The following is a 26,549-nucleotide window of genomic DNA, read 5'->3' as shown; positions in this document are numbered from 1 at the left end:
GGTCCGTCCCATTTTACCGCTGCTCTTAAGGCACTTCTAGGGTTGCCCGGAATAGTTCCGCGTGAGGATCCCTGTCCTAGTGTTATTATTGAAAGAGTTTCTTTTCACTGTCAAAAGTGTTCCAGGTGGGGAACACTCGTTCCCTAGTTCTAGTGTTTGGTTTGAGAGGGAAGTGGAGGTGGAGGCGAGCCCTCGAGGGGCGCTCTCTTTAATGGGTCCCGTGTTCGGCTTCCGGTGGCTTAGAAAGTAATTGCAAATCTACAGACATGTGGGGGGTATCTGAAATTGCACCTTTTTTGTTTTAGTAACAGCTGTGCTAATCGAAGTGGTGAAGTAAGTATGGGGTAACGCGCTCATTCTTTCATTGATTTATTCAAATACTTGCAAAGCGCCGTGTGTTTTAATTCTTGAGTTGGCTTCGAGTGAGCATTCTGGGCGGAGAGGGTGCTGTCAAACAACGGCCTTAATTAATAAAGTATGTGGTATGTTAGTGATAAGTGCTACGGGGGAAAGAAAATCGGTAAGGTACTAGGATGAATGCATTTTTAAAATAGAGCGTCAGGTCATTGAGACCTGACTTTAAAGCAGAGACTTGGAGGGGAGGAAGATCGCCGTACAGACGTCCAAGTGGAAGCTTTCCAGGGGCATAGAGGGGGCTTGTTGGAGGGCTTGCAAGGAGGCTCTTGAAGAGTGAGCTGGCGAAGTAGAAGGTTGAGGGGCTTTAAGGAGGGTAGGATCTCTTCATCATTTCCATAACCGGATTTTTATTACTTGGGGGGGGGTGCTCTTTGAAACTTTTTCTTTTAAATATGCAGTAAACATAAGCATATATGAAGTAATAGAGAAAAATGAACTTATTTTTTCTTTTGGGAAGGGATTCGTTTTCGAACTTTTCTCGTTAAGACTGAGAAATTAAGTAACAGTAACCATCAAGAAGAAAAATGGTAAGTTTTATACAGTTATGAATGTCTTTCATTATAAGTAATTTTTATAAGTCAGAAAAGGGAAAGAACTGCATGGAAATATAAATGGCAAGACAAACGATAAGTTGTAGAAACATACAGTGAAAAATGATTCTAAACAAATGAAATAAGCAAAATTACTTTAAAGTTATTTATATTTTTACTTAAAACACACAGAATTTGGCCCTGGCCGGTTGGCTCAGCGGTGGAGCGTCGGCCTGGCGTGCAGGGGACCCGGGTTCGATTCCCGGCCAGGGCGCATGGGAGAGGCGCCCATTTGCTTCTCCACCCCCCACCTCCTTCCTCTCTGTCTCTCTCTTCCCGTCCCGCAGCCGGGGCTCCATTGGAGCGGGGATAGCCCGGGCCCTGGGGATGGCTCCTTGGCCTCTGCCCCAGGCGCTGGAGTGGCTCTGGTCGTGGCGGAGCGACGCCCCGGAGGGGCAGAGCGACACCCCGGAGGGGCAGAGCATCACCCCCTGGTGGGCAGAGCGTCGCCCCTGGTGGGCGTGCCGGGTGGATCCCGGTCGGGTGCATGCGGGAGTCTGTCTGGCTGTCTCTCCCCGTTTCCAGCTTCAGAAAAATACAAAAAAAAAAAAAAAAAAAAAAAGATAAAACACACAATTTACCTTTTATAGAAAAAGACTGATTACAAAATAGAGATGAAAGCAGAAGGGTATAGTCCAGGTGGTACCATTTTAATTGGAATGTTTTACTCTGTATCTAAGGTGGGCATCTAAGAACTTGAAGTAGAACAGCAATAAGAAAAATGATCCACGTACCTCTCCCCCAAAAGATGTGGATGCGCGCACACAAATACACACAACACACACATACATCTGCTTTCTATCTTCAACCTGGCCATATTCTGACAGCTAGATACTATTGTAAGAACAAGAGGAATGAAAAAGGAAGCCCCTGAATAATCATTTTCTTTCTGGAATGGGATAACAAAAGGTGTATTCAAGCTACCAAAACAACAGATAAAACAAACAAAAAAAAAGAATAAGGAGTACTACAAAAAAAAAATACTATAGTTAACCTCTGTACATTTAGATGTTTTTTTATGTCCTGTCTTTTTTTTTTTTTCCTGAAGCTGGAAACGCGGAGGCAGTCAGACAGACTCCCGCATGTGCCCGACTGGGATCCACCCGGCATGCCCACCAGGGGGCGATGTTCTGCCCATCTGGGGCATCGCTCTGCTGCAACCAGAGTGTCCTGTCTTCAGTTGAGAAAGGATTTGTTAAATCAATAATTCTAACATTACAATTGTTTTTATTTTTATTGATGAAAAATTCAAACTTAAAACAATTATTTCCATCACAGTATTTGCTCTGCAATTTTTAACATAAATACTATTTTACTCTAACCTTATTAGTTATCTTCTGGAGTTTTTCTACTGCTGAAGTAAATTTTGAAGGAATACAACTTATCTCTCAGAGCTGCTATGTCGACAGGTCATCTCCCAAACAGTATTTCTGTTTTCCTTTAGATTGTCATCTTTCATATCTAGATAGGGAAATTATATAGTGCATAAGGTCACCTGAAGGTATCTCATTTGCTCTCACATTCTCTCTTTTTTTAGTCGGTGACACTGCATACAGATGTAGGTGATATTAAAATAGAAGTCTTCTGTGAGAGGACACCCAAAGCTTGTGAAGTGAGTACCATTATGTACAAATACAAGATGAGTTAATGCAACAGGATAACCATTTTGAAACTAAAAAGTCAACAACCCCCTCCCCAAACACACACACACACACTTCTGTATAAAACTATTGTCAGGAAAAAGCCACAGCCATCATACTTTCTGACCTAATTTTCACTTACCTTTTTCTGATATTGAAGGGCAGATAATTGGAGTGGCTGGTATCTTTTTCTTTTGGCTTATTTTCCTTAGGAATAACATAAGTAATCATTAGATTTCAGGTAAGAGAACTCTTCTTTACATTATTTCGCTTGTTTAAGTGACAAGGATAGAAGAATAAAGAATCAGCATTATATATTCATTCATTCAACAGTTTTTTATGAAAGGCTGTATTTACAGTGTCAGGAAATTCAGCCACAAACGAGACATTCCTTGCCTCGTGGAGCTAATAGTAGTCTAGGTGGGAAAATAGGCGAGGGTGGTATTTATTCTAGAAAAAAAAGTAATTCTAGAGGGTAGTAATGCCTTGAAGGAAGTAAAATGTTGAGAGAGAGAGAGAGTAATGGGGAAGAAATTATTTTTTAAAAAGGTGATGGTGGGCCTACCACAAGAAAGTGATATTTAAACTGAGTGTGAAAGGGCCTGACCTGTGGTGGCGCAGTGGATAAAGCGTCGACCTGGAAATGCTGAGGTCGCCGGTTCAAAACCCTGGGCTTGCCTGGTCAAGGCACATATGGGAGTTGATGCTTCCTGCTCCTCCCCTTCTCTCTCTCTCTCTCTCTCTCTCTCTCTCTCTCTCTCTCCCCCCCCTCTCTCTCTCCTTTCTAAAATGAATAAATAAAAAAAATAAATAAATAAATAAACTGAGTGTGAAAGGAAATACAGGCATCTCCATGACAAGATATATAAAAAGAACATCCCAGATATAGAAATAGCAGGTATAAAGGCGTCAAGGTGGGAAAGCCTGCCTCTTTGGGATGAATTTTCAGAAGGCTGAATGGGGTTAACATATGAAGCAACGGGGAAAGGGGTCATTACCATATGAGATGCAGAGGTAGGCCGGGGCATGCAGAGCTTTTTAAGCCCTGCTTAGGAGTTTGTGTTTCATTCCAAGAACTGAAGGAAGCCATTAAAGTGCTTTCGGCAAGGAAGTGGCATCATCCAAAGCAATGCCTAAAAGACATAGTTTAAATATGCTGTTACAGTGTTCTCAGTAAACACAGTTAGTTCTTTATCTTAAATGTTTCTGCTACATCATTTCTCATTCATTCTTTTTGCTCTCTTCAGAATTTCTTGGCTCTTTGTGCCAGTAACTACTACAATGGCTGTATATTTCATAGGAATATCAAGGGTTTCATGGTTCAAACAGGAGACCCCTCAGGTAAATTATTCCATTAGTATCTGGAGAATATGTTATATAGTGTGAAGAAGGGGGTTAGACAAAGCGTGGAAAAATAACAGTATGTAGAGTTTTTTATAATTGGACTACCTTAAAATAGCAAGCAGTTTTCAAGCTGAAGCTACCAGCATCTTGCTCTAAAACAGTGGTAGTCAACCTGGTCCCTACTGCCCACTAGAGGGCATTCCAGCTTTAATGGTGGGTGGTAGCAGAGCAACCAAAGTATAAATAAAAAGATAGATTTACCTATTGTAAGTTGTTTTATAAAGATTTATTCTGCCAAACTTAGTGAAAATCCAACATAAAGTACTTGGTAATTATTATTATATGCTTTAACTTGCTATAACTCCGCTTTATAAATTTTATAAAGTAAAGTTACTTCCCTACTTTATAAATCACCATTACTGTGGAACTGGTGGGCAGTTAGAAAATTTTACTACTAACAGAGATACAAAAGTGGGCGGTAGGTATAAAAAGATTGACTACCCCTGCTCTAAAATATGAATAATACTGATAAAGACGGTTTTATTTTGTTTAGAGATATTTTATATTTCTGGTTTATTTATTTATTTATTTATTTTTCATCTTTCTGAAGCTGGAAACAGGGAGAGACAGCCAGACAGACTCCCGCATGCGCCCGACCGGGATCCACCCGGCACGCCCACCAGGGGCGGTGCTCTGCCCCCCAGGGGGCAATGCTCTGCCCATCCTGGGCGTCGCCATATTGCGACCAGAGCCACTCTAGCGCCTGAGGCAGAGGCCACAGAGCCATGCCCAGCGCCCGGGCCATCTTTGCTCCAATGGAGCCCCGGCTGCGGGAGGGGAAGAGAGAGACAGAGAGGAAAGCGCGGCGGAGGGGTGGAGAAGCAAATGGGCGCTTCTCCGATGTGCCCCGGCCGGGAATCGAACCCGGGTCCTCCGCACGCTAGGCATATTTCTGGTTTATAAAGTGAAATTTTGGGAAGAGAGGACATAGCAAATTCTATTGGTATTTAAAGAGTTATAGTTTAAACTAGTCTTTAAATTTTAGAAAATAAACCATTTCTCTAATTAGATATTTTTATTTGTCTTGTCATATAGGTACCGGAAGAGGAGGTAACAGTATCTGGGGCAAGAAATTTGAGGATGAATACAGTGAATATCTTAAGGTATGTCCTCAATGCTTCAAAAACCTTTTTTTCCGTTGTTTTTTGAGAGGAAAGGGGAGAGAGCGAGAGAAGCATCAACTCATGTTTCATTTAATTCTGCACCCGTTGATTGCTTTTCATACATGCCTTGACCAGGACTCAAATCAGTGATCCCAGGATCAAGCAGGTGATCCCAGGTTCAAGGTGATGACTTCAGCACTCTGGGACAGTGCTCTATTCACTGCTCCACGGGCCAGGGCCCTAATGCTTCAGTTATTTTCTCCTGCCATGTATATACTTGGAAACTTTGATGCATATGTTGTACTAACACGAGTTAACATCACTATTAAACAAATATACATACCTTTTTGTATGTAGTTTCTGCACACTTGATAAATGAGATCGGGGAGAAAATATAAATGGCAGTTCTACCCTAAAAATTATACCAGAAACTCACCATCACATAGATCTTGAGATTAAGTGAGCCCATTTTTGGTTTCAGCTTGACATGTTTAATCAGTAATATACCAAAGGGGCTTAATATCTCACTGTAAAACTGTTGAGTGACCTGAATCATTGGCCTTTTTTGAGAGTGGGGAGGAAAGACTGTCAGAACTCCTGATTGCAATATTGCTATTATCTATCTCTAACTTTTATCATTGTCTGTTAGTTAATGTTACTTAATGCCTACAGTAGAGCTCAGTGTGGATTAAAAAAAGTACATTTAAATGTATCTTTAGCATGTTAAAATTAGGAATTTTATTCTATCATATTTTTTTCTAAAACTTTCTAAAGAATTTTCTTGTTTTTTCCCTAAAATTAAAAAAACAATTTATTTAAATATATATATATTAGTTCTACTTCCCAGAAATGACATCAGTTAACAGTTTATTATGTAGTCTTTTAAACTTTGTATCTGCATAGAATATTAACTTTTTTAAAAATTAATTTTACTAGGGTGACATCAATAAATCAGGGTACATATGTTCAAAGAAAACATGTCCAGTTTATCTTGACGATCAATTATGTTGCATACCCATTACCCAAAGTCAGATTGTCCTCCGTCACCTTCTCTCTACTCTCTAGTTTTCTTTGTGCCTCCCCCTCCCCCTTCCCATCTCCCCCACCACCACCACCACCACGCTCTTGTCAATGTCTCTTAGTCTCGTTTTTATATCCCACCTACGTATGGAATAATGCAGTTCTTGGTATTTTCTGATTTACTTATTTCACTCCGTATAATGTTATCGAGATCCCACCATTTTGCTGTAAATGATCCGATGTCATCATTTCTTATGGCTGAGTGGTATTCCATAGTATATATGTACCACATCTTCTTTATTCAGTCTTCTATTGAAGGGCTTTTTGGTTGTTTCCATGTCTTGACCATTGTGAACAATGCTGCAATGAACATGGGGCTACATGTGCCTTTATGTATCAATGTCTCTGAGTTTTTGGGGTATATGCCCAGTAGAGGGATTGCGGGGTCATAAGGTAGTTCTATTTTCAGTTTTTTGAGGAACCACCATACTTTCTTCCATAATGGTTGTACTACTTTACATTCCCACCAACAGTGGATGAGGGTTCCTTTTTCTCCACAGCCTCTCCAACATTTGCTATTACCTGTCTTGTTAATAATAGCTAATCGAATAGGTGTGAGGTGGTATCTCATTGCAGTTTTGATTTGCATTTCTCTAATAGCTAAAGAAGATGAGCATCTTTTTATATATCTGTTGGCCATTTGTGTTTCTTCCTGGGAGAAGTGTCTGTTCATATCCTCTTCCCATTTTTTTATTGGATTGTTTGTTTGTTGTTGAGTTTTATGAGTTCTTTGTATATTTTGGATATTAGGCCCTTATCTGAGCTGTTGTTTGAAAAGATCATTTCCCATTTAGTTGGCTGTCTGTTTATTTTGTTGTCAGTTTCTCTTGCTGAGCAAAAACTTCTTAGTCTGATATAGTCCCATTCATTAATTTTTGCCTTCACTTCTCTTGCCTGTGGAGTCAAATTCATAAAATGCTCTTTAAAACCCAGGTCCATGAGTTGAGTACCTATGTCTTCTTCTATGTACTTAATTGTTTCAGGTCTTATGTTTAGATCTTTGATCCATTTTGAGTTAATTTTAGTACAGGGGGACAAACTGTAGTCCAGTTTCATTCTTTTGCATGTGGCTTTCCAGTTTTCCCAGCACCATTTATTGAAGAGGCTTTCTTTTCTCCATTGTGTGTTGTTGGCTCCTTTATCAAAAATTATTTGACTATATATATGTGGTTTTATTTCTGGACTTTCTATTCTGTTCCATTGGTCTGAGTGTCTATTTTTCTGCCAATACCATGCTGTTTTGATTGTCGTGGCCCTATAATAGAGTTTGAAGTCAGGTATTGTAATGCCCCCAGCTTCATTCTTTTTCTTTAGGATTGCTTTGGCTATTTGGGGTTTTTTATAGTTTCATATAAATCTGATGGGGTTTTTTTCCATTTCTTTTAAAAAATGTAATTAGAATTTTGATGACAATTGCATTAAATTTGTATATTGCTTTGGGTAATATGGCCATCTTGATTATATTTATTCTTCCTATCCAAGAACAAGGAATATTCTTCCATCTCATTGTATCTTTTTCGATTTCCCTTATAATGCTTTGTAGTTTTCATTATATAGGTCCTTTACAGTCTTTGTTATGTTTATTCCTAGGTATTTTATTTTTTTTTGTTGCAATCGTGAAGGGGATTATTCTTTTGAGTTCGTTCTCAAATGTTTCATTGTTGGCATATAGAAAGGCTATTGACTTCTGTATGTTAATTTTGTATCCTGCGACCTTACTGTATTGGCTTATTGTTTCTAGTAGTCTTTTTGTATATTCTTTGGGGTTTTCGATGTATAGGATCATGTCATCTGCAAAAAGTAATACCTTTACTTCTTCTTTTCCGATATGGATGCCTTTTATTTCTTTGTCTTGTCTGATTGCTCTGGCTAGAACCTCTAGCACCACATTAAATAAGAGTGGAGAGAGTTGAGAACCTTGTCTTGTTCCTGATTTAAGGGGGAAAGCCTTCAGTTTAGTGCCATTTAATATGATGTTAGCTGATGGTTTATCATATATGGCCTTGTTAGCTGATGGTTTATCATATGTGGCCTTTATCATGTTGAGATATTTTCCTTCTATACCCATTTTGTTGAGAGTCTTAAACATAAAATTGTGTTGTCTTTTATCGAATGCCTTTTCTGCATCTATTGATAAGATCATGTGGTTTTTATTCTTTGTTTTGTTGATATGGTGTATTACGTTAACTGTTTTACGTATGTTGAACCATCCTTGAGATTCTGGGATGAATCCCACTTGATCATGATGTACTATTTTTTTAATATGTTGTTGTATTCGATTTGCTAGTATTTTGTTTAGTATTTTAGCATCTGATTTCATTAGAGATTTTGGTCTGTAGTTTTCTTTTTTTGTGCCGTCCTTGCCAGGTTTCAGTATGAGAGTTATGTTGGCCTCATAAAATGTATTTGGAAGTATTGCTTCTTCTTCAATTTTTTGGAAGACTTTGAGTAGAATAGGAATCAAGTCTTCTTCGAATGTTTGATAGAATTCACTAGTATAACCGTCTGGGCCTGGACTTTTATTTTGGGGGAGGTTTTTAATAGTTTTTTTCTATTTTTTCCCTACTAATTGATATGTTTAGGCTTTCTGCTTCTTCTTGACTCAGTCTAGGAAGGTTGTATTGTTGCATTTCTTCTAGATTGTTGAATTTATTTTTTTTTTTAATTTTTATTTATTTATTCATTTTAGGGGGGAGAGAGAGAAAGAGAGAGATAGATAGAGAGAGAGAGAGAGAGAGAGAGAGAGAGAGAAGGGGGAGGAGCAGGAAGCATCAACTCCCATATGTGCCTTGACCAGGCAAGCCAGGGTTTTGAACCGGCAACCTCAGTGTTTCCAGGTTGATGCTTTATCCACTGCGCCACCACAGGTCAGGCTAGATTGTTGAATTTAGTGGCATAAAGTTTTTCATAGTATTCTATGTATATATCTATGATACAATTCTTTGTATATATCTATGATATCCGTGGTGATTTCTCCTTTTTCATTTTGGATTTTGTTTATATAAGTCCTTTCTCTTTTTTCCTTGGTAATCTTGCCAAGGGTTTGTCAATTTTGTTGATCTTTTCAAAGAACCAGCTCGTTGTTCTGTTAATTTTTTCTATAGCTTTTCTGTTCCCTATTTCATTTATTTCTGGTCGGATTTTTATTATCTCCTTTTTTCGGCTGGTTTTGGGTTGTCTTTGTTCTTCTTTTTCCAGTTCCTTAAGGTGTGAAGTTAAGTGGTTCACTTGGGCTCTCTCTTGTTTGTTCATAAAGGCCTGAAGTGATATGAACTTCCCTCTTATCACTGCTTTTGCTACATCCCATAGATTCTGATATGTTGTATTGTCATTTTCATTTGTCTGTATATATCTTTTGATCTCTGTGCTTATTTCTTCTTTGACTCATTCATTTTTTAAAAGTATGTTGTTTAGTTTCCACATTTTTGTGGGTTTTTTCCCTCTTTTTTGCAGTTAAATTCTAGTTTCAAGGCTTTTTGATCAGAAAATATGCTTGGTACAACTTCGATTTTTCTGAATTTGCTGATGTTATTTTTGTGGCCCAACATATGGTCAATTCTTGAGAATGATCCTTGTACACTGGAGAAAAATGTATACTCTTTCACTTTGGGATGAAATGTCCTGTAGATGTCTATCATATCAGGTGCTCTAGTGTTTTGTTTAAAGCCAATATATTTTTATTGATTCTCTGTTTGGATGACTGATTTAGAGCCGTCAGCGGTGTATTGAGGTCTCCAAGTATGATTATATTTTTGTCAGTTTTTGTTTTAAGGTCAATTAGTAGCTGTCTTATATATTTGGTGCTCCTTGGTTTGGTGCATATATATTAAGAATTGTTATGTCTTCTTGATTCAGCATCCCCTTAATCATTATGAAATGACCATTTTTGTCTCTGAGTACTTCTGCTGTCTTGTAGTCAGCATTATCAGATATGAGTATTGCTACACCTGCTTTTTTTTTTTAATATTTGCTTGGAGTATTGTTTTTCAGCCTTTCACTTTGAATTTGTTTTTATCCTTGTTGCTTAGATGAGTTTCTTGTAGGCAGCATACAGTTGGATTTTCTTTTTTAATACATTCTGCTACTCTGTGCCTTTTTATTGGTGAGTTTAATCCGTTTACATTTAGTGTAATTATTGACACTTGTGGGTTCCCTATTGCCATTTTATACATTGCTTTCTGTCAGTTTTGTGTCTTCTTTGATTCTTCTCTTTTGTTTTTCTATCCTTTGTTTTTGTTTGGTTGTATTCCATACTTCTTTCCTCTGTTGCTATCTTTTTTAAATCATGTGCTTCTGTAGTGGTTTTTTCAAGGGTGGTTACCATTAAGTAATGAAAAGGGTTCCTACCCTGTTCATTGTAATGCATTATCTGTGAGTACTTCTGTACTCCATTGTCCTTTGCTACTGTTAATTTCCATCCTCTCCCCTATTTTTTTGTTTGTTTTTGTTGTCACAGTTTAAATTTGGTTTTATTGTTTTCTTGGTGGAGCTTTTACTTGTGGTTTTTATTTGTTTTGTTCTTTGTATCTGGTTGGAAAACCCCCTTTGGTAATTCCTGGAGTGGAGGTTTTCTGATGATAAATTCCCTCATCTTTTCTGTATCTTTGAATGTTTTTATTTCTCCTTCGTGTTTGAAGGATAGCTTTGATGGGTATAGTATTCTTGGCTGAAAGTTCCTCTCTTTCAGGACTTTAAATATTGGGGTCCACTCTCTTCTAGCTTGTAGAGTTTCTGTTGAGAAATCCGATGATAATCTAATGGGCCTTCCTTTATATGTTATATTCTTCTTTTCCCTGGCTGCCTTGAGAATTTTTTCTTTGTCGTTGGTTTGTGCCAGTTTCATTATGATATGCCTTGGAGTAGGTTTGTTGGAGTTAAGAAAACTCGTAGTTCTGTTTGCTTCTTGAATTTGAGGTTTTAGTTCTTTCCACAGGCTTGGGAAGTTCTCATCTATTATTTGTTTGAATATGTTCTCCATTCCATTTTCTCTCTCTTCTCCCTCTGATATACCTATTATTCTTATGTTATTCTTTTTGATGGAGTCAGACAATTCCTGTAGGGCTTTCTCATTTTTTTTTAATTTTTGAGTCTCTATCTTCTCTCTGTTGTACCTCAAGTTGCTTGTCTTCTATGTCACTAATCCTCTCTTCTATCTGGCCTGTTCTATTAGCTAAGCTTGTTACCTCCTTTTTTAGCTCGTGAATTGAGTTTTTCATCTCTGTTTGATTTGTTTTTATAGTTTCAGTTTCCTTGGTAATATATTCTTTGTGTTCGTTGAGTTGTTTTCTGAGCTCTCTAAATTGCCTTTCTGTGTTTTCTTGTATATCTCTGAGTATTTTTAGGATTTCTATTTTAAATTCTCTGTCATTTAGCTCCAAGGTTTCCAATATATTAATTTTTTTCTCCATAGATTTTTCCTCATCTATCTGTGCTACCTCTCTGTCTTTTTTATCCATGATATTCGATTTCCTTTTCCTTAATGGCATCTGAGGGTGGTTTTGTTGATAGTACTAATGAGAATTATTTAAAAAAATAAGAAAATAAAAAATTTCCCCCCTTTTTTTTCACTCCTCTCTTCTCCCCTCCTTCTTGAGAAAATTTGTGGTGAACTGCGAATTATATTGTGCTAAATAGAACAAAAACTACCTATAATGGAGAGCCTGAGTTGGGGAGAAGTGTAAAGGGGCAAAAAAAAGGGGGGTATGGACCCACAAAATGCAAAAAAGGAAAAAATTTGGATCAAGAATAAAATGATTTGCTTTTAGGTGATGGTTAACTAAGAGATATAATGAGAGGAATAAGAGGGAAACAGGAAAAAATGGAAAAAAAATTAAAAAATTACTATTGTATTTAGTGGAGCAAAAACTAGATAAAATGGAGAGCCAGGGTTGGGAGCACTGCTAGTGAGTTTAAAAAGCCAAGTAAAAAAACTTCAAAGTGCCCAGGCTGGTTGGCTCAGCGGTATAGTGTCGGCCTGGCGTGCTGGAGTCCCGGGTTTGATTCCTGGCCAGGGCACACAGTAGAAGCACCCATCTGCTTCTCCACCCCTCCCCCTCTCCTTCCTCTCTGTCTCTCTTCCCCTCCTGCAGCTGAGGCTCCATTGGAGCAAAGATTGCCCGGGCACTGAGGATGGCTCTGTGGCCTCTGCCTCAAGCGCTAGAATGGCTCTGGATGCAACAGAGTGACGCCCCAGAGGGGCAGAGCATCACCCCCTGGTGGGCATGCAGGGTGGATCCCGGTCGGGCACATGCGGGAGGCTGTCTTACTGCCTCCCCGTTTCCAGCTTCGGAAAAATGAAAAAAAAAAAACCCAAAGTTCCAGAAAGAAAAATTTGAGTCCCAAATAAAATAATTTGTTCATGATTGAGGATTGAATGAGAGAAAAAGTAAAGGAGAAAAGAAGAAACTAATATAGTGGGAGAAAAAAAGATAGAAGAAAACACAAAAAGAAGAAAAAAGAACAAAAGTAGAGAGAGTTAAGGGTTTTGGAGTGCAACCCTCATAGAGAGAATGGAAGAGGAAAGGAAAGATAATGAGAGATGTAACACTTATGGGTAGTATAGTTCCAGGAGAAGAGAGAGTAAGACCGGCAGAGAATTAAATGACCAAATTGGAAGAGGAAGAAAATAAGACAAGAATATAAGAGAAACAAATGAACAAATATAATAAAATGGGATAGGTTATAAAGTCTGTGGATTATTCTTGATTTTGAGAGGTTATCTTCTTGCTCTTTCTTTTTTAAAAAAAATTTTATTTTATTTTATTTATTCATTTTTAGAGAGGAGAGAGAGGGGGAGAGAGAGACAGAGAGGGAGAGAGAGGAGAGAGAGAAGGGGGGAGGAGCTGGAAGCATCAACTCCCATATGTGCCTTGACCAGGCAAGCCCAGGGTTTCAAACTGGCGACCTCAGCATTTCCAGGTCGACGCTTTATCCACTGCGCCACCGCAGGTCAGGCACTTCTTGCTCTTTCTTTTCTCTCCCTCTTCCTGGTCGGTGACTCTGTACCCCGGATTTTGCCCCTGTGGCACATTTAGGTAGAGGTTTGTAGTTGATAAATCTCTATGGCGATGTCGTATATTGGGCTTCAGTCTCGTTGGTAGTTGAGGCTCATTAGCATTTGCAGGCTCCGACAATGAGAGAGTCTGTTTTCCCAGAGCCTCTCTCCTAGTCTTTCCTTCCTGAATTAGCAGCCTGATGATCCAGCTATGGGGTTGCTGCTGCCTCTGCCTGGAGCGTAAGAGGCTCAAAGAGCTGGCAAATCCCCACTCTATTCCCACTCAGCACAGGGCTCTGGGTAAGGCTCAATCAGTCAGAGCCGCTAGCATAATCAGGTGGGGCTGGGAGCCAGTTGTTTTCAAGGTGCCGTTCTATGCGCCTGTAGGCACGTCCCGAATGCCTGAGCACTCTGTGGGACCCCTTTCACCAGGCTTTTGGCACTTTGTAACCTGTTTTGGCTGGGTAGAAGATGCCCTAGTCACTGTTTGCAAAGCAGGAGGACTTACAAGCTGCCAAATCCCTCTTTTTAACATATAGCCCTGTGTATGCAAGCTCTGCCAATCAGAGGTTGCCGCTACCTGTATGTGCATAGCATAACAAGAGGTACTAAAAAATATTTCCCCTCTTGTCTTAGATCGCTGACCTGAGAGAGATCTTGTCAGTTAGGGTCACATAGGTCAGTTGGGAGGCGAGCAGACTGTGGGTTAAGCTAATCCTTCATGGGTCTGTTAACTTGTATGGCTGGGTGAGGCGCCCCACCCGCCTGGAGAAGTTCAAGCGAGGGAATCTCGCTTTCGCGCACCGCTCTTCAGGGCGCAGGGGTGACACTGAGACTCCAGTCACGGCCCACACAAAGGCCTCTGACTCTGCCCCTCTGTCCAGGAACACGGGCACCCACTCCTGGGGGAATCTCTCACCCACTATCTGCGCTCGCCAACCAGGATATTGGGCCAGCTGCCTCTCTCCCTGGGTGAGGCGCCCTGCTCGCCGGGAGAAGTTCCAGCATTGGGAATTTTGCTCCCGCTCACTCCCCGTGCGCCACTTTTTCAGGGCACAGGGGTGACCCCGAGACTCTGGATTCAGCCCACACAAAGGCCTCTGACTCTGCCCCTCTGTCCAGTTACACAGGCACCCACTCCCGGGACTCTAGAAGGAATCTCTCGCCCACTATCTGCGCGCCAACCAGGAGATCGGGGCAGATGACTGCCCACTTGTTTTTCTTTGGCTGGATTTGGCGCGAGCGTTAGCTTGTGTTGACTGGGTTGCCACAGGCACAGTTTTTCCTCGGCTTCGATGTCCGTGCCACAGCCTGGTTCGGACGTTTGTGCCGCAGCCTGGTACTATTCACACCCTATGCCCGCCTCAGTTCCTAGACTCTCAGTTCCCAGTGAAAGCAGCCCTTATTTAGGTTAGTGAGGAAGGCAAAGTGTTTCTTCCTCTGTCTTATTTCCTTCGGGGTTGATTATATATTTAGTCAATTTTTTGCTCAATCATACCTTTGTGTTTAGTGTGGAACTGCTGGAGGCTCCAAGGATAGATTTTTCTGTCTCTGGTTGAAGATCTTGTTGAATTTTGGGGGAGGTTTATTGGTATCGCTCCTTACGGCACCATTTCTCTGACATCACTCCTCAAATATTAACTTTATAATGAGAAAAAAGTGACAAATTCCCCTCAATCAGAATATGTAATTTAGTATATTTCAGTTATATTAACATATATCCAGGAAATTTTCTGGAAAAAAAAAAAGTTCATTGCAGTATTTATCCCTGGTTGGTGGAACTAGGAGTAATTTATTTTATCCTTTTGCTTTTCTATTATAAAGAAATACTACTTTTGTTATAGGAGTTGAGGTTGGAAGGTGCTAAATTATTTTTAAAATCATCCTTGCCCTAGCTGGGTAGTTCAGATGGTCAGTCCCTGGGCAGGGCATATACAAGAATCAACCAATGAGTATATAAATAATTGGGACAACAAATCAATGTTTCTCCCTCTCCTCTTTCTCTCTAAAGTCAATTTTTAAAAAGTCATATTTTTAAGAAGTCATATTTTCCTGAATTAGAAACAGAACAACCTTTTAGACATTAATTAATGACAACTTTTATAACATTAATCTGTAATCTTATACTGGTGGTTTTTAAGCTTGGCTGTTATAGACTTACTAGTGGAAGTTTTAAAAATATAAAAAATTAGGGCCTCACCTCATACTTCACACCCCATATATAGAGAAGAATAATCAGTAGGACTGATTAGGACTTCCTTATAGTTTAAGGTTCCCTGGTGATTCCTTCCACAGCCAGTGATATACAGCAAAGTTCAGGATGTGTATTCAGGATGTGTATTGAATATTCACATGCTCTGACATAGCAATTCCATTCCCAACTGTTTACCCTAGAAAAACCCTTGTATATGTGTATTAGGAGACATATAAAAGAGTGTTACTAGAGTAGAATTTTAATAGAAAAAATAGAAAACAGCTAAAAACAACCTAAATGCCTAATGATAGTAGAATGGACAAATCGTAGTATATTCAGGATTGAAACATACAACAGTAAAAAAAATCAGAACTACAGTAGGAATCTTAGAAACATAGCAAGCGTAGAGAGCATTGCCTAGGAGACTATAAATGGTATGTGATACTATTTTTATAGAACTCAGACAAGGAAAAGGAAACAATACAGTTGATCCTTGAACAATCTAGGGGTTAAAGGTGCCCATCTTCTTTGTGTAGTCAAAAATCCATGTAAACTTTTCATGTCCTGAAAAACTTTGGTTGTCCCTCAAAAGCCATGGAGGATTGGTTTTAGGATACCCTCCACCACCTGTGGATACCAAAATCCAAGGATGCTCAAATCCCCTATTAAAACAGGGGACTGTATGTGTGGATCAATGCATGGAGTTCTCTCCAAATCTATGGACTCCCAACAGCAGATTTAAAAAAATAAGTATATGCCTGACCAGGTGGTGGCGCAGTGGATAGAGCGTCGGACTGGGATGAGGAAGGACCCAGGTTCGAGACCCCGAGGTCGCCAGCTTGAGTGCGGGCTCATCTGGTTTGAGCCAAGAGCTCACCAGCTTGGACCCAAGGTCGCTGGCTCCAGCAGGGGGTTACTCGGTCTGCTGAAGGCCCACGGTCAAGGCACATGTGAGAAAGCAATCAATGAACAACTAAGAAGTCGCAATGCGCAACGAGAAACTGATGATTGATGCTTCTCATCTCTCTCCGTTCCTGTCTGTGTGTCCCTGTCTATCTCTGCCTCTGTAAAAAAAAAAAAAAAAAAAAAAAGTATATACCATATTACCCATGTATAAGAGACGTTCCCATGTATAACACGCACCTTAATTTTGAGGTCCGAAATTTGAAAAAAAATGTATTACATAAAGTTATTGAACTCAAGTTTTATTCATCATAAAATTCATACAACTCATCACTGTCAAAACTCCCATCCATTAGCTTGTCCTCATCTGTGTCTGATGATGAATTACTGTCTTCAATATTGCCTTGTCCCCAGTTCCATCAGTGGCAGTGGTCCCCAACCTTTTTTGGGCCACAGACCAGTTTAATGTCAGAAAATATTTTTACAGACCGGCCTTTAGGATGGGATGGATAAATGTATCACGTGACTGAGACAAGCGTCAAGAGTGAGTCTTAGACGGATGTAACAGAGGGAATCTGGTCATTTTTAAAAAATAAAACATCATTCAGACTTAAATATAAATAAAACGGAAATAATATAAGTTATTTATTCTTTCTCTGCGGACCGGTACCAAATGGCCCACGCACCGGTACCGGTCTGCGGCCCAGGGGTTGGGGTCCACTGATCTATGGCATTTGAAATGCCACAACTGCTGTGTAAGACGCACCCAAATTTTTCAAAAAAGGGTATGTCTCATACATGGGGAAATACGGCAAGTGGACCCACACAATTCAAACCCATGTTCAAGACCTACTCAAGAATCAACTCTGTAGGCATGTATAAAGATACTACAATAGCAGTTACTTCTTGGAGTGGCTAAGGTAATACATGAGAGGAGCACAGACCAGGCAGTGGCGCAGTGGATAGAGCTTCGGACTGGGATGCAGAGAGGAGCACACAGACATAGATAACAGTTTGGTAAATTTTAATTCTTAAAGCTTAGAAATAGGTTAATGAGTACTTGTTACAAGTGGTACATAAATTTGTGTGTATGTATCAAATATTACATTTGGTTAGCAGTCCAGTTTTAGAGACTGCTACAATAAAGCATTATTATCTTGATGTAGCTGCATCATTGGTATTGCTAAAAGTGTCTTCTCCAAAGTAAAAATGAAATTGGTTGGGGAATATGCACTTCTATTGCTTGTCTTGTTAGTGTCCCCTGATGAATAAATATAGCATAATCATTAAAGTTATTTATAGTGTATTTCATATTGGGGCACCTCACTATAACATGGGTCTGTCATGTCTTCAATCTTATCAGTAAAGTTCTTTTAATTCCTGCACACAATCCCTTTTGTAACAAATAATATCATGAGCCTGACCTGTGGTGGTGCAGTGGATAAAGCGTCGACCTGGAATGCTGAGGTCACAGGTTTGAAGCCCCAGGCTTGCCTGGTCAAGGCACATATGGGAGTTGATGCTTCCTGCTCCTCCCCCCCTCTTCTCTTTCTCTTTCTTTCTCTCTTTCCTCTCTCTCTCAAAATCAATAAATAAAATCTAAATAAATAAAAATAAAAATCAGTAAACAAATAGTATCACAATTAGTAGAGCTGGAAAGAGACCTTCCTTAGATCATGTAGTCCAATTTCATGAAAGACCTATAGATGCATTATCTGTGGCCATTGGTTAAAAATATTTTTTTAATGCTATTAGGCAAGAGACATACTATTCCTTTAGCCAGACTTCACCACTTCATAAATGTTTACATTCTGCCCACTTAATCAATTTGCTATCTGCTGACCTTTCGGAGCATTTAAATTATGAACAAATCCCTGAACTAGTCCCAACTCCTTTGTTTTACAGATAAACAAACTGGCCTGAGTCCAATATATATGTGAAGAGATGGGGATTTTGGTTTTATTGTCTGCCTGATCATTTTATACCAGCACACTATTCCTTAATAAATGTAAGGATTATTTCTATTATACATTGGTGTTGCTAAAAGTATTTGTGGCTGAACTTCTCCAAAATGAAAATGAAATTAATTGGGGGATATGGCTTGATAGATAGTATAAACTATTTAGATATAAGTTTTCGAAGATACAGATACTACAGCAACTGAACGTTTGGGTTTGCCCAAGTAGAGGCTAATTAAATGTTTTCTTGGTTCCTTAAGTATTGGGAAGTTAAAGAGTGCATGTCTTATTTAAATCCTGTATTTAGAATATTTATTTAAAAACACAGTTAAATTGCCTGACCTGTGGTGGTGCAGTGGATAAAGCATCGACCTGGAACACTGAGGTCACCGGTTCAAAATTCTGCACTTGTCTGGTCAAGGCACATATGGGAATTGATGCTTCCTGCTCCTCCCCCTATTCTCTCTCTTTCCTCTCTCTCCCCCTCTCTCTCTAATAAAGATGAATAAAATCTAAAAAAGTAAATAAATAAAAACACAGTTAAATTAATACTTTGGTCTGTCTGTTTCAGCACAGTGTCAGAGGCGTTGTATCGATGGCTAACAATGGCCCAAACACCAATGGATCTCAGTTCTTCATCACGTATGGCAAGCAGCCACATTTGGACATGAAATACACAGTATTTGGCAAGTGAGTATTCTGGTTATGGCTTTCTTCTTTGGAATTTCATTGCAAGGGATGCATATGAGTGGCTGTGGTGGCAGCATAACTATTATAATATTGAGAGAGCAGTATGAGAGCTAAACATACCTGGAATTTAAGTTTACCACTTACCAGCTCTGTGACCTTGGGAGGTTAAAACCTCTCTGAGCCTCAATTTCCTGATTTTGTGAGAGAGGGGCTAATACTTTTTTTCTAGGTTCATTCTGCAAATTAACAGTAATGTGTCTGTTTTCTTTGAGAATAGCATTTCAAAGCAACTAAACATCTGAAAAACAATGACTTAAACAAGATGGACTGGGATGGTGGTTTCATCACGTCACCAATGTTCTAGGTGCCTCTGTCTTCTCAACCACCTATAGCTTTCATTCTCAAGTTCACCACATGGTCATAATATGCGCAACACAGCCCCAGAACACTTGTGTTTCAGGCAGAATGAAGAAGGAAGGGCAAAAGGTGCCCACCAAGCTGAGTCTGCCCCTTTTTAGAAGTTTTCATAGAAGACCCAGAACTTTGCAATGTGGCCATCTCTTCCTTATAAGGAAGGGTAGGAAATGTTTTTCAGCCAGACACATTACCACTCAATGAAATGAAGTTTCTTTAAGAAGAAGGGGAAACTGGATGCTAGGAAGGTATTTAGCAGTCTCTGCCAGAATATCCATTATAAACAGTATAATAGGAAATTGTTTTTGTTTTTGTGACAGGAGAGAGGGACAGATAGGGACAGACAGACAGGAAAGGAGAGATGAAAAGCATCAGTTCTTCGTTGCAGCAACTTAGTTGTTCATTGATTGCTTTCTCATATGTGCCTTGACTAGGGGGTTACAGCAGAGCGAGTGACCCCTTGCTCAAGCCAGCGACCTTGGGTCCACGCTGGTGAACCTGCACTCAAACCAGATGAGCCCGCGCTCAAGCCAGCGACCACAAGGTTTTGAACCTGGGTTTGATGCATCCCACTCTGATGCTCCATCCACTACACCACTGCCTGGTCAGGCGGGAGTTCTTTAACAAATCCACAGGAAGTCATTTTGTTTATTCAACAAATATTTACCATGCTAGCATGATCGCTGGTGGCACAGAGGATAGAGCATCGACCGGAACACTGAGGTCCCCAGTTTGAAACCCGCTGGTTGCCATCTGGAGCATGGGGTTGCCAGCTTGAGTGCTGGGTCACCAGCTTGAGGGCAGGATCATCAACATGATCCCAAGGTCACTGGCTTGAACAAGGCGTCACGGATTTGGCTTGAGTCCCCTGCCCCCCCAAAGCACATATGAGAAGCAATCAGTAAACAACTAAAGTGAAGCATATATGAGTTGATGCTTCTCATCTCTCTTTCTCAACTCTTTCTGACTTGCTTTCTCTCAAAAAAAAAAACCTAAAAAAAAAATACAGCCCACAAATATTTACTATGCTCAATAAACTAAGGCACAGTTCTAGAGTTTGTTTTATTTAATAATTTGAATGCCAAGTTAGACTCATTAAAAATAGAAGACTATGCCTGACCAGGCAGTGGCGCAGTGGATAGAGCGTCAGACTGGGATGCGGAAGACCCAGGTTCGAGACCCCGAGGTCGCCAGCTTGAGCGCAGGCTCATCTGGCTTGAGCAAAAAGCTCACCAGCTTGGACCCAAGGTCGCTGACTCGAGCAAGGGGTTACTCGGCCTGCTGAAGGCCCACGGTCAAGGCACATATGAGAAAGCAATCAACGAACAACTAAGATGTCGCAACGAAAAACTGATGATTGATGCTTCTCATCTCTCTCCGTTCCTGTCTGTCTGTCCCAATCTATCCCTCTCTCTGACTCTCTCTCTCCCTGTAAAAAAAAAAAAAAATAGAAGACTGCAGCATACCTGTGGTGGCACAGTGGATGGAGCGTTGACATGATGTCACTGGTTCAAAACCCTAGGCTGCTCGGTCAAGGCACATGCTGGAAGCATCTATGAGCTAATGCTTCCCACTCCTACCCCCTGCCTTTCTCTTCTTTCTCTAAAATCAATTTAAAAAGTTTTTTAATAGAAGACTACAACTTTCTTTTTCATTCCATATACATGTCTAATCTCAATTATTAATAATTAATGAAACTACAATCTCTAGTATTTTTTATTTGTGTGTAGGTAATCCAGGTTCCCTTCCTTTTATTTTCCCCCTTAACCCACCATTCAAAATTATTGAACAGATCTTACTGGATTTGTGACAAAACTGTAGAGTTTAGAAGAGAGAACCTTAACCTTAGGTCCATTAACTTCTTGAAATTGTGTTTCATATATATGCACACATTTTTCTGGGAAGATGGTACATAGCTTTCCACTAGTTCTCGAAGGGGCCATGTCCCAGATACTTGTCTGGACTTACTTAACTCAATTTGCATGCTCTTAATTGCCTGAGATCTGGTTTCTATATCCTCTGTTTCTCTTACTGACCCAGAAGGTGGAAAAGCTTTTAAAAGTTACAATTTAAAGGTTTTAGTTGTCATACATTTGGGAGTAAAATCAAAAGGTTATTGGTTACATTACCATTTTAGTGGAATTACAAAATTAAATGGTAACACATACTATAAAAATATCTTGAGCCTGACCAGGCGGTGGCGCAGTGGATAGAGCGTCGGACTGGGATGCGGAGTACCCAGGTTCGAGACCCCGAGGCCGCCAGCTTGAGCGAGCGCTCATCTGGTTTAAGCAAAAGCTCACCAGCTTGAACCCAAGGTCGCTGGCTCCAACCAGGGGCTACTCGGTCTGCTGAAGGCCCGCGGTCAAGGCACATATGAGAAAGCAATCAATGAACAACTAAAGTGTTGCAACACGCAATGAAAACTAATGATTGATACTTCTCATCTCTCTCCGTTCCTGTCTGTCTGTCCCTGTCTATCCCTCTTTCTGACTCACTCTCTGTCTCTGTAAAAAAAAAAAAAAAATATTGAGAGTTGATTTGAATTGTACTATGAAGTGTAACCTAAAAAGGCACCTTTTCTTAACAAATATTTTTTTGTTTTGTTTTTTTGTTTTTTTCTCTTCTTTAAATAGAGTGAGGCTACATTGGGTATATATGACTTTTTTTTTTTTTTTTAACAGAGACAGAGAGAGAGAGAGAGGTATAGACAGGGAAGGACAAACAGGAATGGAGAAGGATGAGAAGCCTCAATCATCAGTTTTTTGTTGCGACACCTTAGTTGTTCATTGACTGCTTTCTCATATGTGCCTTGATCGTGGGGCTACAGCAGACCAAGTAATCCCTTGCTCGAGCCAGCGACCTTGGGGCCAAGCTGGTGAGCTTTGCTCAAACCAGATGAGCCCATGCTCAAGCTGGCGACCTCGGGGTCTTGAACCTGGGTCCTCCACATCCCAGCCCGATGCTCTATCTACTGTGCCACCACCTGGTCAGGCTTAACAAATATTTTAAACTAATTTCAGAACATATTTGAAGGACAGTTCTCAATATTTCTTTTTCTTAATGGAAACATGAAGTAAGCTTGCTGCAAGTGAGCTTAACTGTTCATCTTCTCTTTTCCTATTTTTATTATTATTGCTTTTTGTTGTTGTCCAGAAGCAAAAATTTGAAACACCATATTTAAACAATCAAGTGCAAAGAAAGTGGGTGCACACGCCTGACCTGTGGTGGCGCAGTGGATAACGCGTCGACCTGGAAATGCTGAGGTCGCCGGTTCAAAACCCTGGGCTTGCCTGGTCAAGGCACATATGGGAGTTGGTGCTTCCAGCTCCTCCCCCCTTCTCTCTCTCTGTCTCTCTCTCCTTTCTCCCTCTCTCTCTCCTCTCTAAAAATGAATAAATTAAAAAAAAAAAAGTCCACAGAACAAAGAGATGCTTAAAAAAAAAAAAAAAGAAAGAAAGTGGGTGCACTTAAGGAGCATCAGTGGAGGGCAATATTTGTAATAATAGTGTCATGCCTGACCAGGCGGTGGCGCAGTGGATAGAGCATTGGACTGGGATGTGGAGGACCCAGGTTCAAGACCCCGAGGTCGCGGGCTTGAGCGCAGGCTCATCTGGTTTGAGCAAGGCTCACCAGCTTGAGCCCAAGGTCACTGGCTCAAGCAAGAGGTTACTCGGTCTGCTGGAGGCCCGTGGTCAAGGCACATATGAGAAAGCAGTTAATGAACAACTAAGGTGTTGCAACACACAATGAAAAACTAATGATTGATACTTCTCATCTCTCTGTTACTGTCTGTCTGTCCCTATCTGTCCCTCTCTCTGACTCTCTCTCTGTCTCTGTAAAAAAAAAAAAAAGGGGTATGCAACGTAATTTAATGACAAGATAACCTAGACATGTTTTTCTTTGAATATATGTACCCTGAATTATTAATGTCATCCCATTAACATTAATAAAAATTTATAAAAATAAATAAATAAATAAATAAATATTAAAAATACAAAAAAAAATAATGTCAAAGCTACTTTCTCTGGATATTTCCTATAGCAAAGAAAATCTAGCTCTGACTGGTGGTACAGATAGAGCATCATCCTAGAGCACCAGGGTTGCTGGCTCAATCCTGGGGTCACTGGCTCAATCCTGGGTTTGCCAGCTCATTCCCAGGGTCTCCAGTTCAAGCCCCAGTCAGGGTACACATGAGAAGCTATCAGTGGATATACAGCTAAGTGGGACAGTGAGTTGATGCTTCTCTCTCTCTGCTCTCATCTCTCAAAAAAAAATAAATAAATAAAAAGAAGAAAGAAAAACTTCTGCTGACCAGTTATATTGGCCTCGTTGTACTTATGCTGTAAAATGCTGCAGAATACATTGTTTAGGTACTTTGGTGGGGATATTGCTACTCACTGCTATTGTTGTCTAAAGGCATAAAAATAAATTTTGGTTTCTGAATTTTGGCCCATATGTATGGTAGAAAATCAAATTAATATTTTATTGTACATTCAAATAGGGAATTCAAAGAGCTATATGAGACATGGTCCTTTTCTCTTAAGGATACTGGAATTTCTAAGGTATTTGGAAATTTTCTTTCAATCTGAGAAAACTTTCATACATTATATTGTTTCTCTTTCAGGGTAATAGATGGTCTGGAGACTCTAGATGAACTGGAGAAGTTACCAGTAAATGAGAAGACATACCGACCTCTTAATGATGTACACATTAAGGATATAACTATTCATGCCAACCCATTTGCTCAATAGCTATAATAGACGTGTACAAATACTTGGCAAACTATTTGAGGAAAACACCTATGTGGTTTATCCAGTTTTAATTATATCAGAGATTACATCATCCTGATTGTTTACAAGCAAGATCTGAGTTGATGGTACCAGGAGGAACCAAATAGCTTTTACTCCCATTCTTTGAGCATATTCTTTCCTATAAATATTATCCGATGTATTCAAGTTTAAATTTTTTTAAAAAAATTGTTTAATTTTTGTTACATAAAAACATTCATTTTTAAATGCTGAGCCTCAGATCAGTCACTTTTGAGCACCCTAATTATTCCTACTAATCTAATCCACATCGTGAAAGTCTTGTTTCCATTACTTTTTCACTTTGTGCGTTAGAAAGAGGTAGGACAAGGTAAAGAGATCGTCTGGAAAGGCCAGCCAATAATTTGCTGTTTTCTTTAGTCTTTAGATTTATAATAAAGGTTCAGAGATATCCTAGAGTCCAGTAAACACTGAGAATTTCCCAGCTGATTTTCCTATGGAACATTTTTTTTAAAGCATTATCTTTTAAAATATTGCAGGATAAAGTTCTACAAATGACCCATTTGAAAAATGCAACGAACATTAGTTATAGAGTCCTGGTCTGTGTTTGAATCAAAGCTCTGTCTCCTACTAGTAACTGTAGGCAAATTAACATCTCTAAACTTTAGTTTTCTCAGTCATAAATAATATTCTCTCATAGATTATTGTGAGGATTACAATAATGGGTGTAAAGTTTCTAGCATGTACTAAGTGTTCTGTATTAAGTAAATGGAAGTTGGTCTAACATCTCTACCACAGGGCTCTTACCTAATCAGGCCATTTATCAAACTCTACCATTGATTTTATTAAGAACCATGTTCTTGATAAAATCTACTTACTGCCTCGATCACCTTGATTTGAGTTGGGGTATTCCTAAAACCAAACATTTTTTGGTTTGTATCATTTTTGCAGATGGCTGATCCAAATGTTTTGGTTCTTAACTGCAGTTTGGGGGTTAGCTTGGTACCATCTATACCTTCCACTAAACTGAGGTGCCAGTTCTACTAATGTCCTCATTTTTTTTTTTCAGCCTTTTAATCATTTTAGGTATCTAGAATTAGGATTAAAGGCCCTTTTTGGCTAGTTTGTTTTGCCACTTCTTATGCCTGATATCTTTCTTCTCCAAACATGTCATTAAATTTTTTGTCATCCCTTTTAAGAGGTTTTTACCAGTTGTCAAGATGTTCTTGCACTGTTTGGCATTCCCTCAGTTTTTATTCTAAATTCTTCCCTTTTATCAAAGTTTTTATGTATTGATTTCAATGAAAGAAGAAGGGGGAGAGAGAGACAGGAACATGGAGCTGTTCCTGTATGTGCCCTGACTGGGGATCGAACCAGCAAGTTTTGTGCTTCAAGACAATGTTCTAACCAACCGAGCTATCTCGCCAGGGCCTGGACTCTGCCATTTTTTAAAGTAGTACCAATACAGTCATGTTTTGGTTTCTAAAGCTCATTCTTATATAAAGTCAGCTGAGTTATAGCCATAAGGATCTCATAGATAGGGAGTATTGGCTGCCCACCTCGGGCATTTTGTAATCATGGTGAGGATAAAAATCCAGAACATTATCCTGGCCAGTGGTACAATGGATAAGAGTGCCATCTTGAGTACAGAGGTCACCCACTGAACCTGGGTCACAAGCTTCATCCCGGGGTAGGGGTTCAAGCCCCAATTGGAACATATGAGAAGCAACAAGTGGCATAGATAAGTGGAATGAGTTGATACTTCTCTCTTCTCCCTCTCAAAATCCACAACATTGATTTCTGTCTGCTTACACTGAGTGGCTCACACTGATCACATTAGCAGTTAGGTGACTGATGTTCCGTTTCATGCATTGCTGCTAACCAGTAGGACTCGAAATTGTCCAGATCCTGAGGGAGAAGGTGGGAGATTAAGAAATAAACAGAAAGAAAAAGGATGGGGTCGGGAGGCTTCCTATAGGCCAGGGGTCCCCAAACTACGGCCCGGGGACCACATGCGGCCCCCTGAGGCCATTTATCCGGCCCCCACCGCACTTCCGGAAGGGGCACCTCTTTCATTGGTGGTCAGTGAGAGGAGCATAGTTCCCATTGAAATACTGGTCAGTTTGTTGATTTAAATTTACTTGTTCTTTATTTTAAATGTTATATTTGTTCCCGTTTTGTTTTTTTACTTTACAATAAGATATGTGCAGCGTGCATAGGGATTTGTTCATAGTTTTTTTTATAGTCCAGCCCTCCAACGGTCTGAGGGACAGTGAACTGGCCCCTTGTGTAAAAAGTTTGGGGACCCCTGCTGTAGGCTGATGGCATACAAGGAAAAAGGGTAAAACCCCCTGCCCAGCTTTATTATAGAGTTCAGAGAACAAATCCATTTG

General features: G+C 39.9%; 1 protein-coding gene across 1 annotated transcript; it reads left to right on the top strand.

Moving 5' to 3' along the window:
- Nucleotides 1–26: 26 nt before the first annotated feature.
- Nucleotides 27–25,734, top strand: PPIL3 (peptidylprolyl isomerase like 3). The gene is made up of 7 exons (XM_066345245.1): nucleotides 27–333; nucleotides 875–944; nucleotides 2,545–2,619; nucleotides 3,895–3,988; nucleotides 5,087–5,154; nucleotides 18,855–18,973; nucleotides 24,015–25,734. The coding sequence occupies exons 2-7, from the start codon at nucleotides 942–944 to the stop codon at nucleotides 24,139–24,141; spliced, it is 486 nt and encodes a 161-aa protein (XP_066201342.1). The 5' UTR covers nucleotides 27–333; nucleotides 875–941; the 3' UTR covers nucleotides 24,142–25,734.
- Nucleotides 25,735–26,549: the final 815 nt, after the last annotated feature.

The sequence above is a fragment of the Saccopteryx leptura genome, chromosome 7 (assembly GCF_036850995.1).
Source record: "Saccopteryx leptura isolate mSacLep1 chromosome 7, mSacLep1_pri_phased_curated, whole genome shotgun sequence".
Classification (NCBI taxonomy): domain Eukaryota; kingdom Metazoa; phylum Chordata; class Mammalia; order Chiroptera; family Emballonuridae; genus Saccopteryx; species Saccopteryx leptura.
Note: the sequence above shows the minus strand (reverse complement) of the source record. Positions and strands in the feature narration are given on the sequence as shown.

What these genes read in the sequence shown, in the direction of transcription:
- PPIL3 (XM_066345245.1), top strand. An exon ending in GGACACCCAAAGCTTGTGAA is followed by an intron (nt 2,620 to 3,894) that starts GTGAGTACCATT and finishes TGCTCTCTTCAG; the next exon opens with AATTTCTTGGCTCTTTGTGC. An exon ending in AATACAGTGAATATCTTAAG is followed by an intron (nt 5,155 to 18,854) that starts GTATGTCCTCAA and finishes TGTCTGTTTCAG; the next exon opens with CACAGTGTCAGAGGCGTTGT.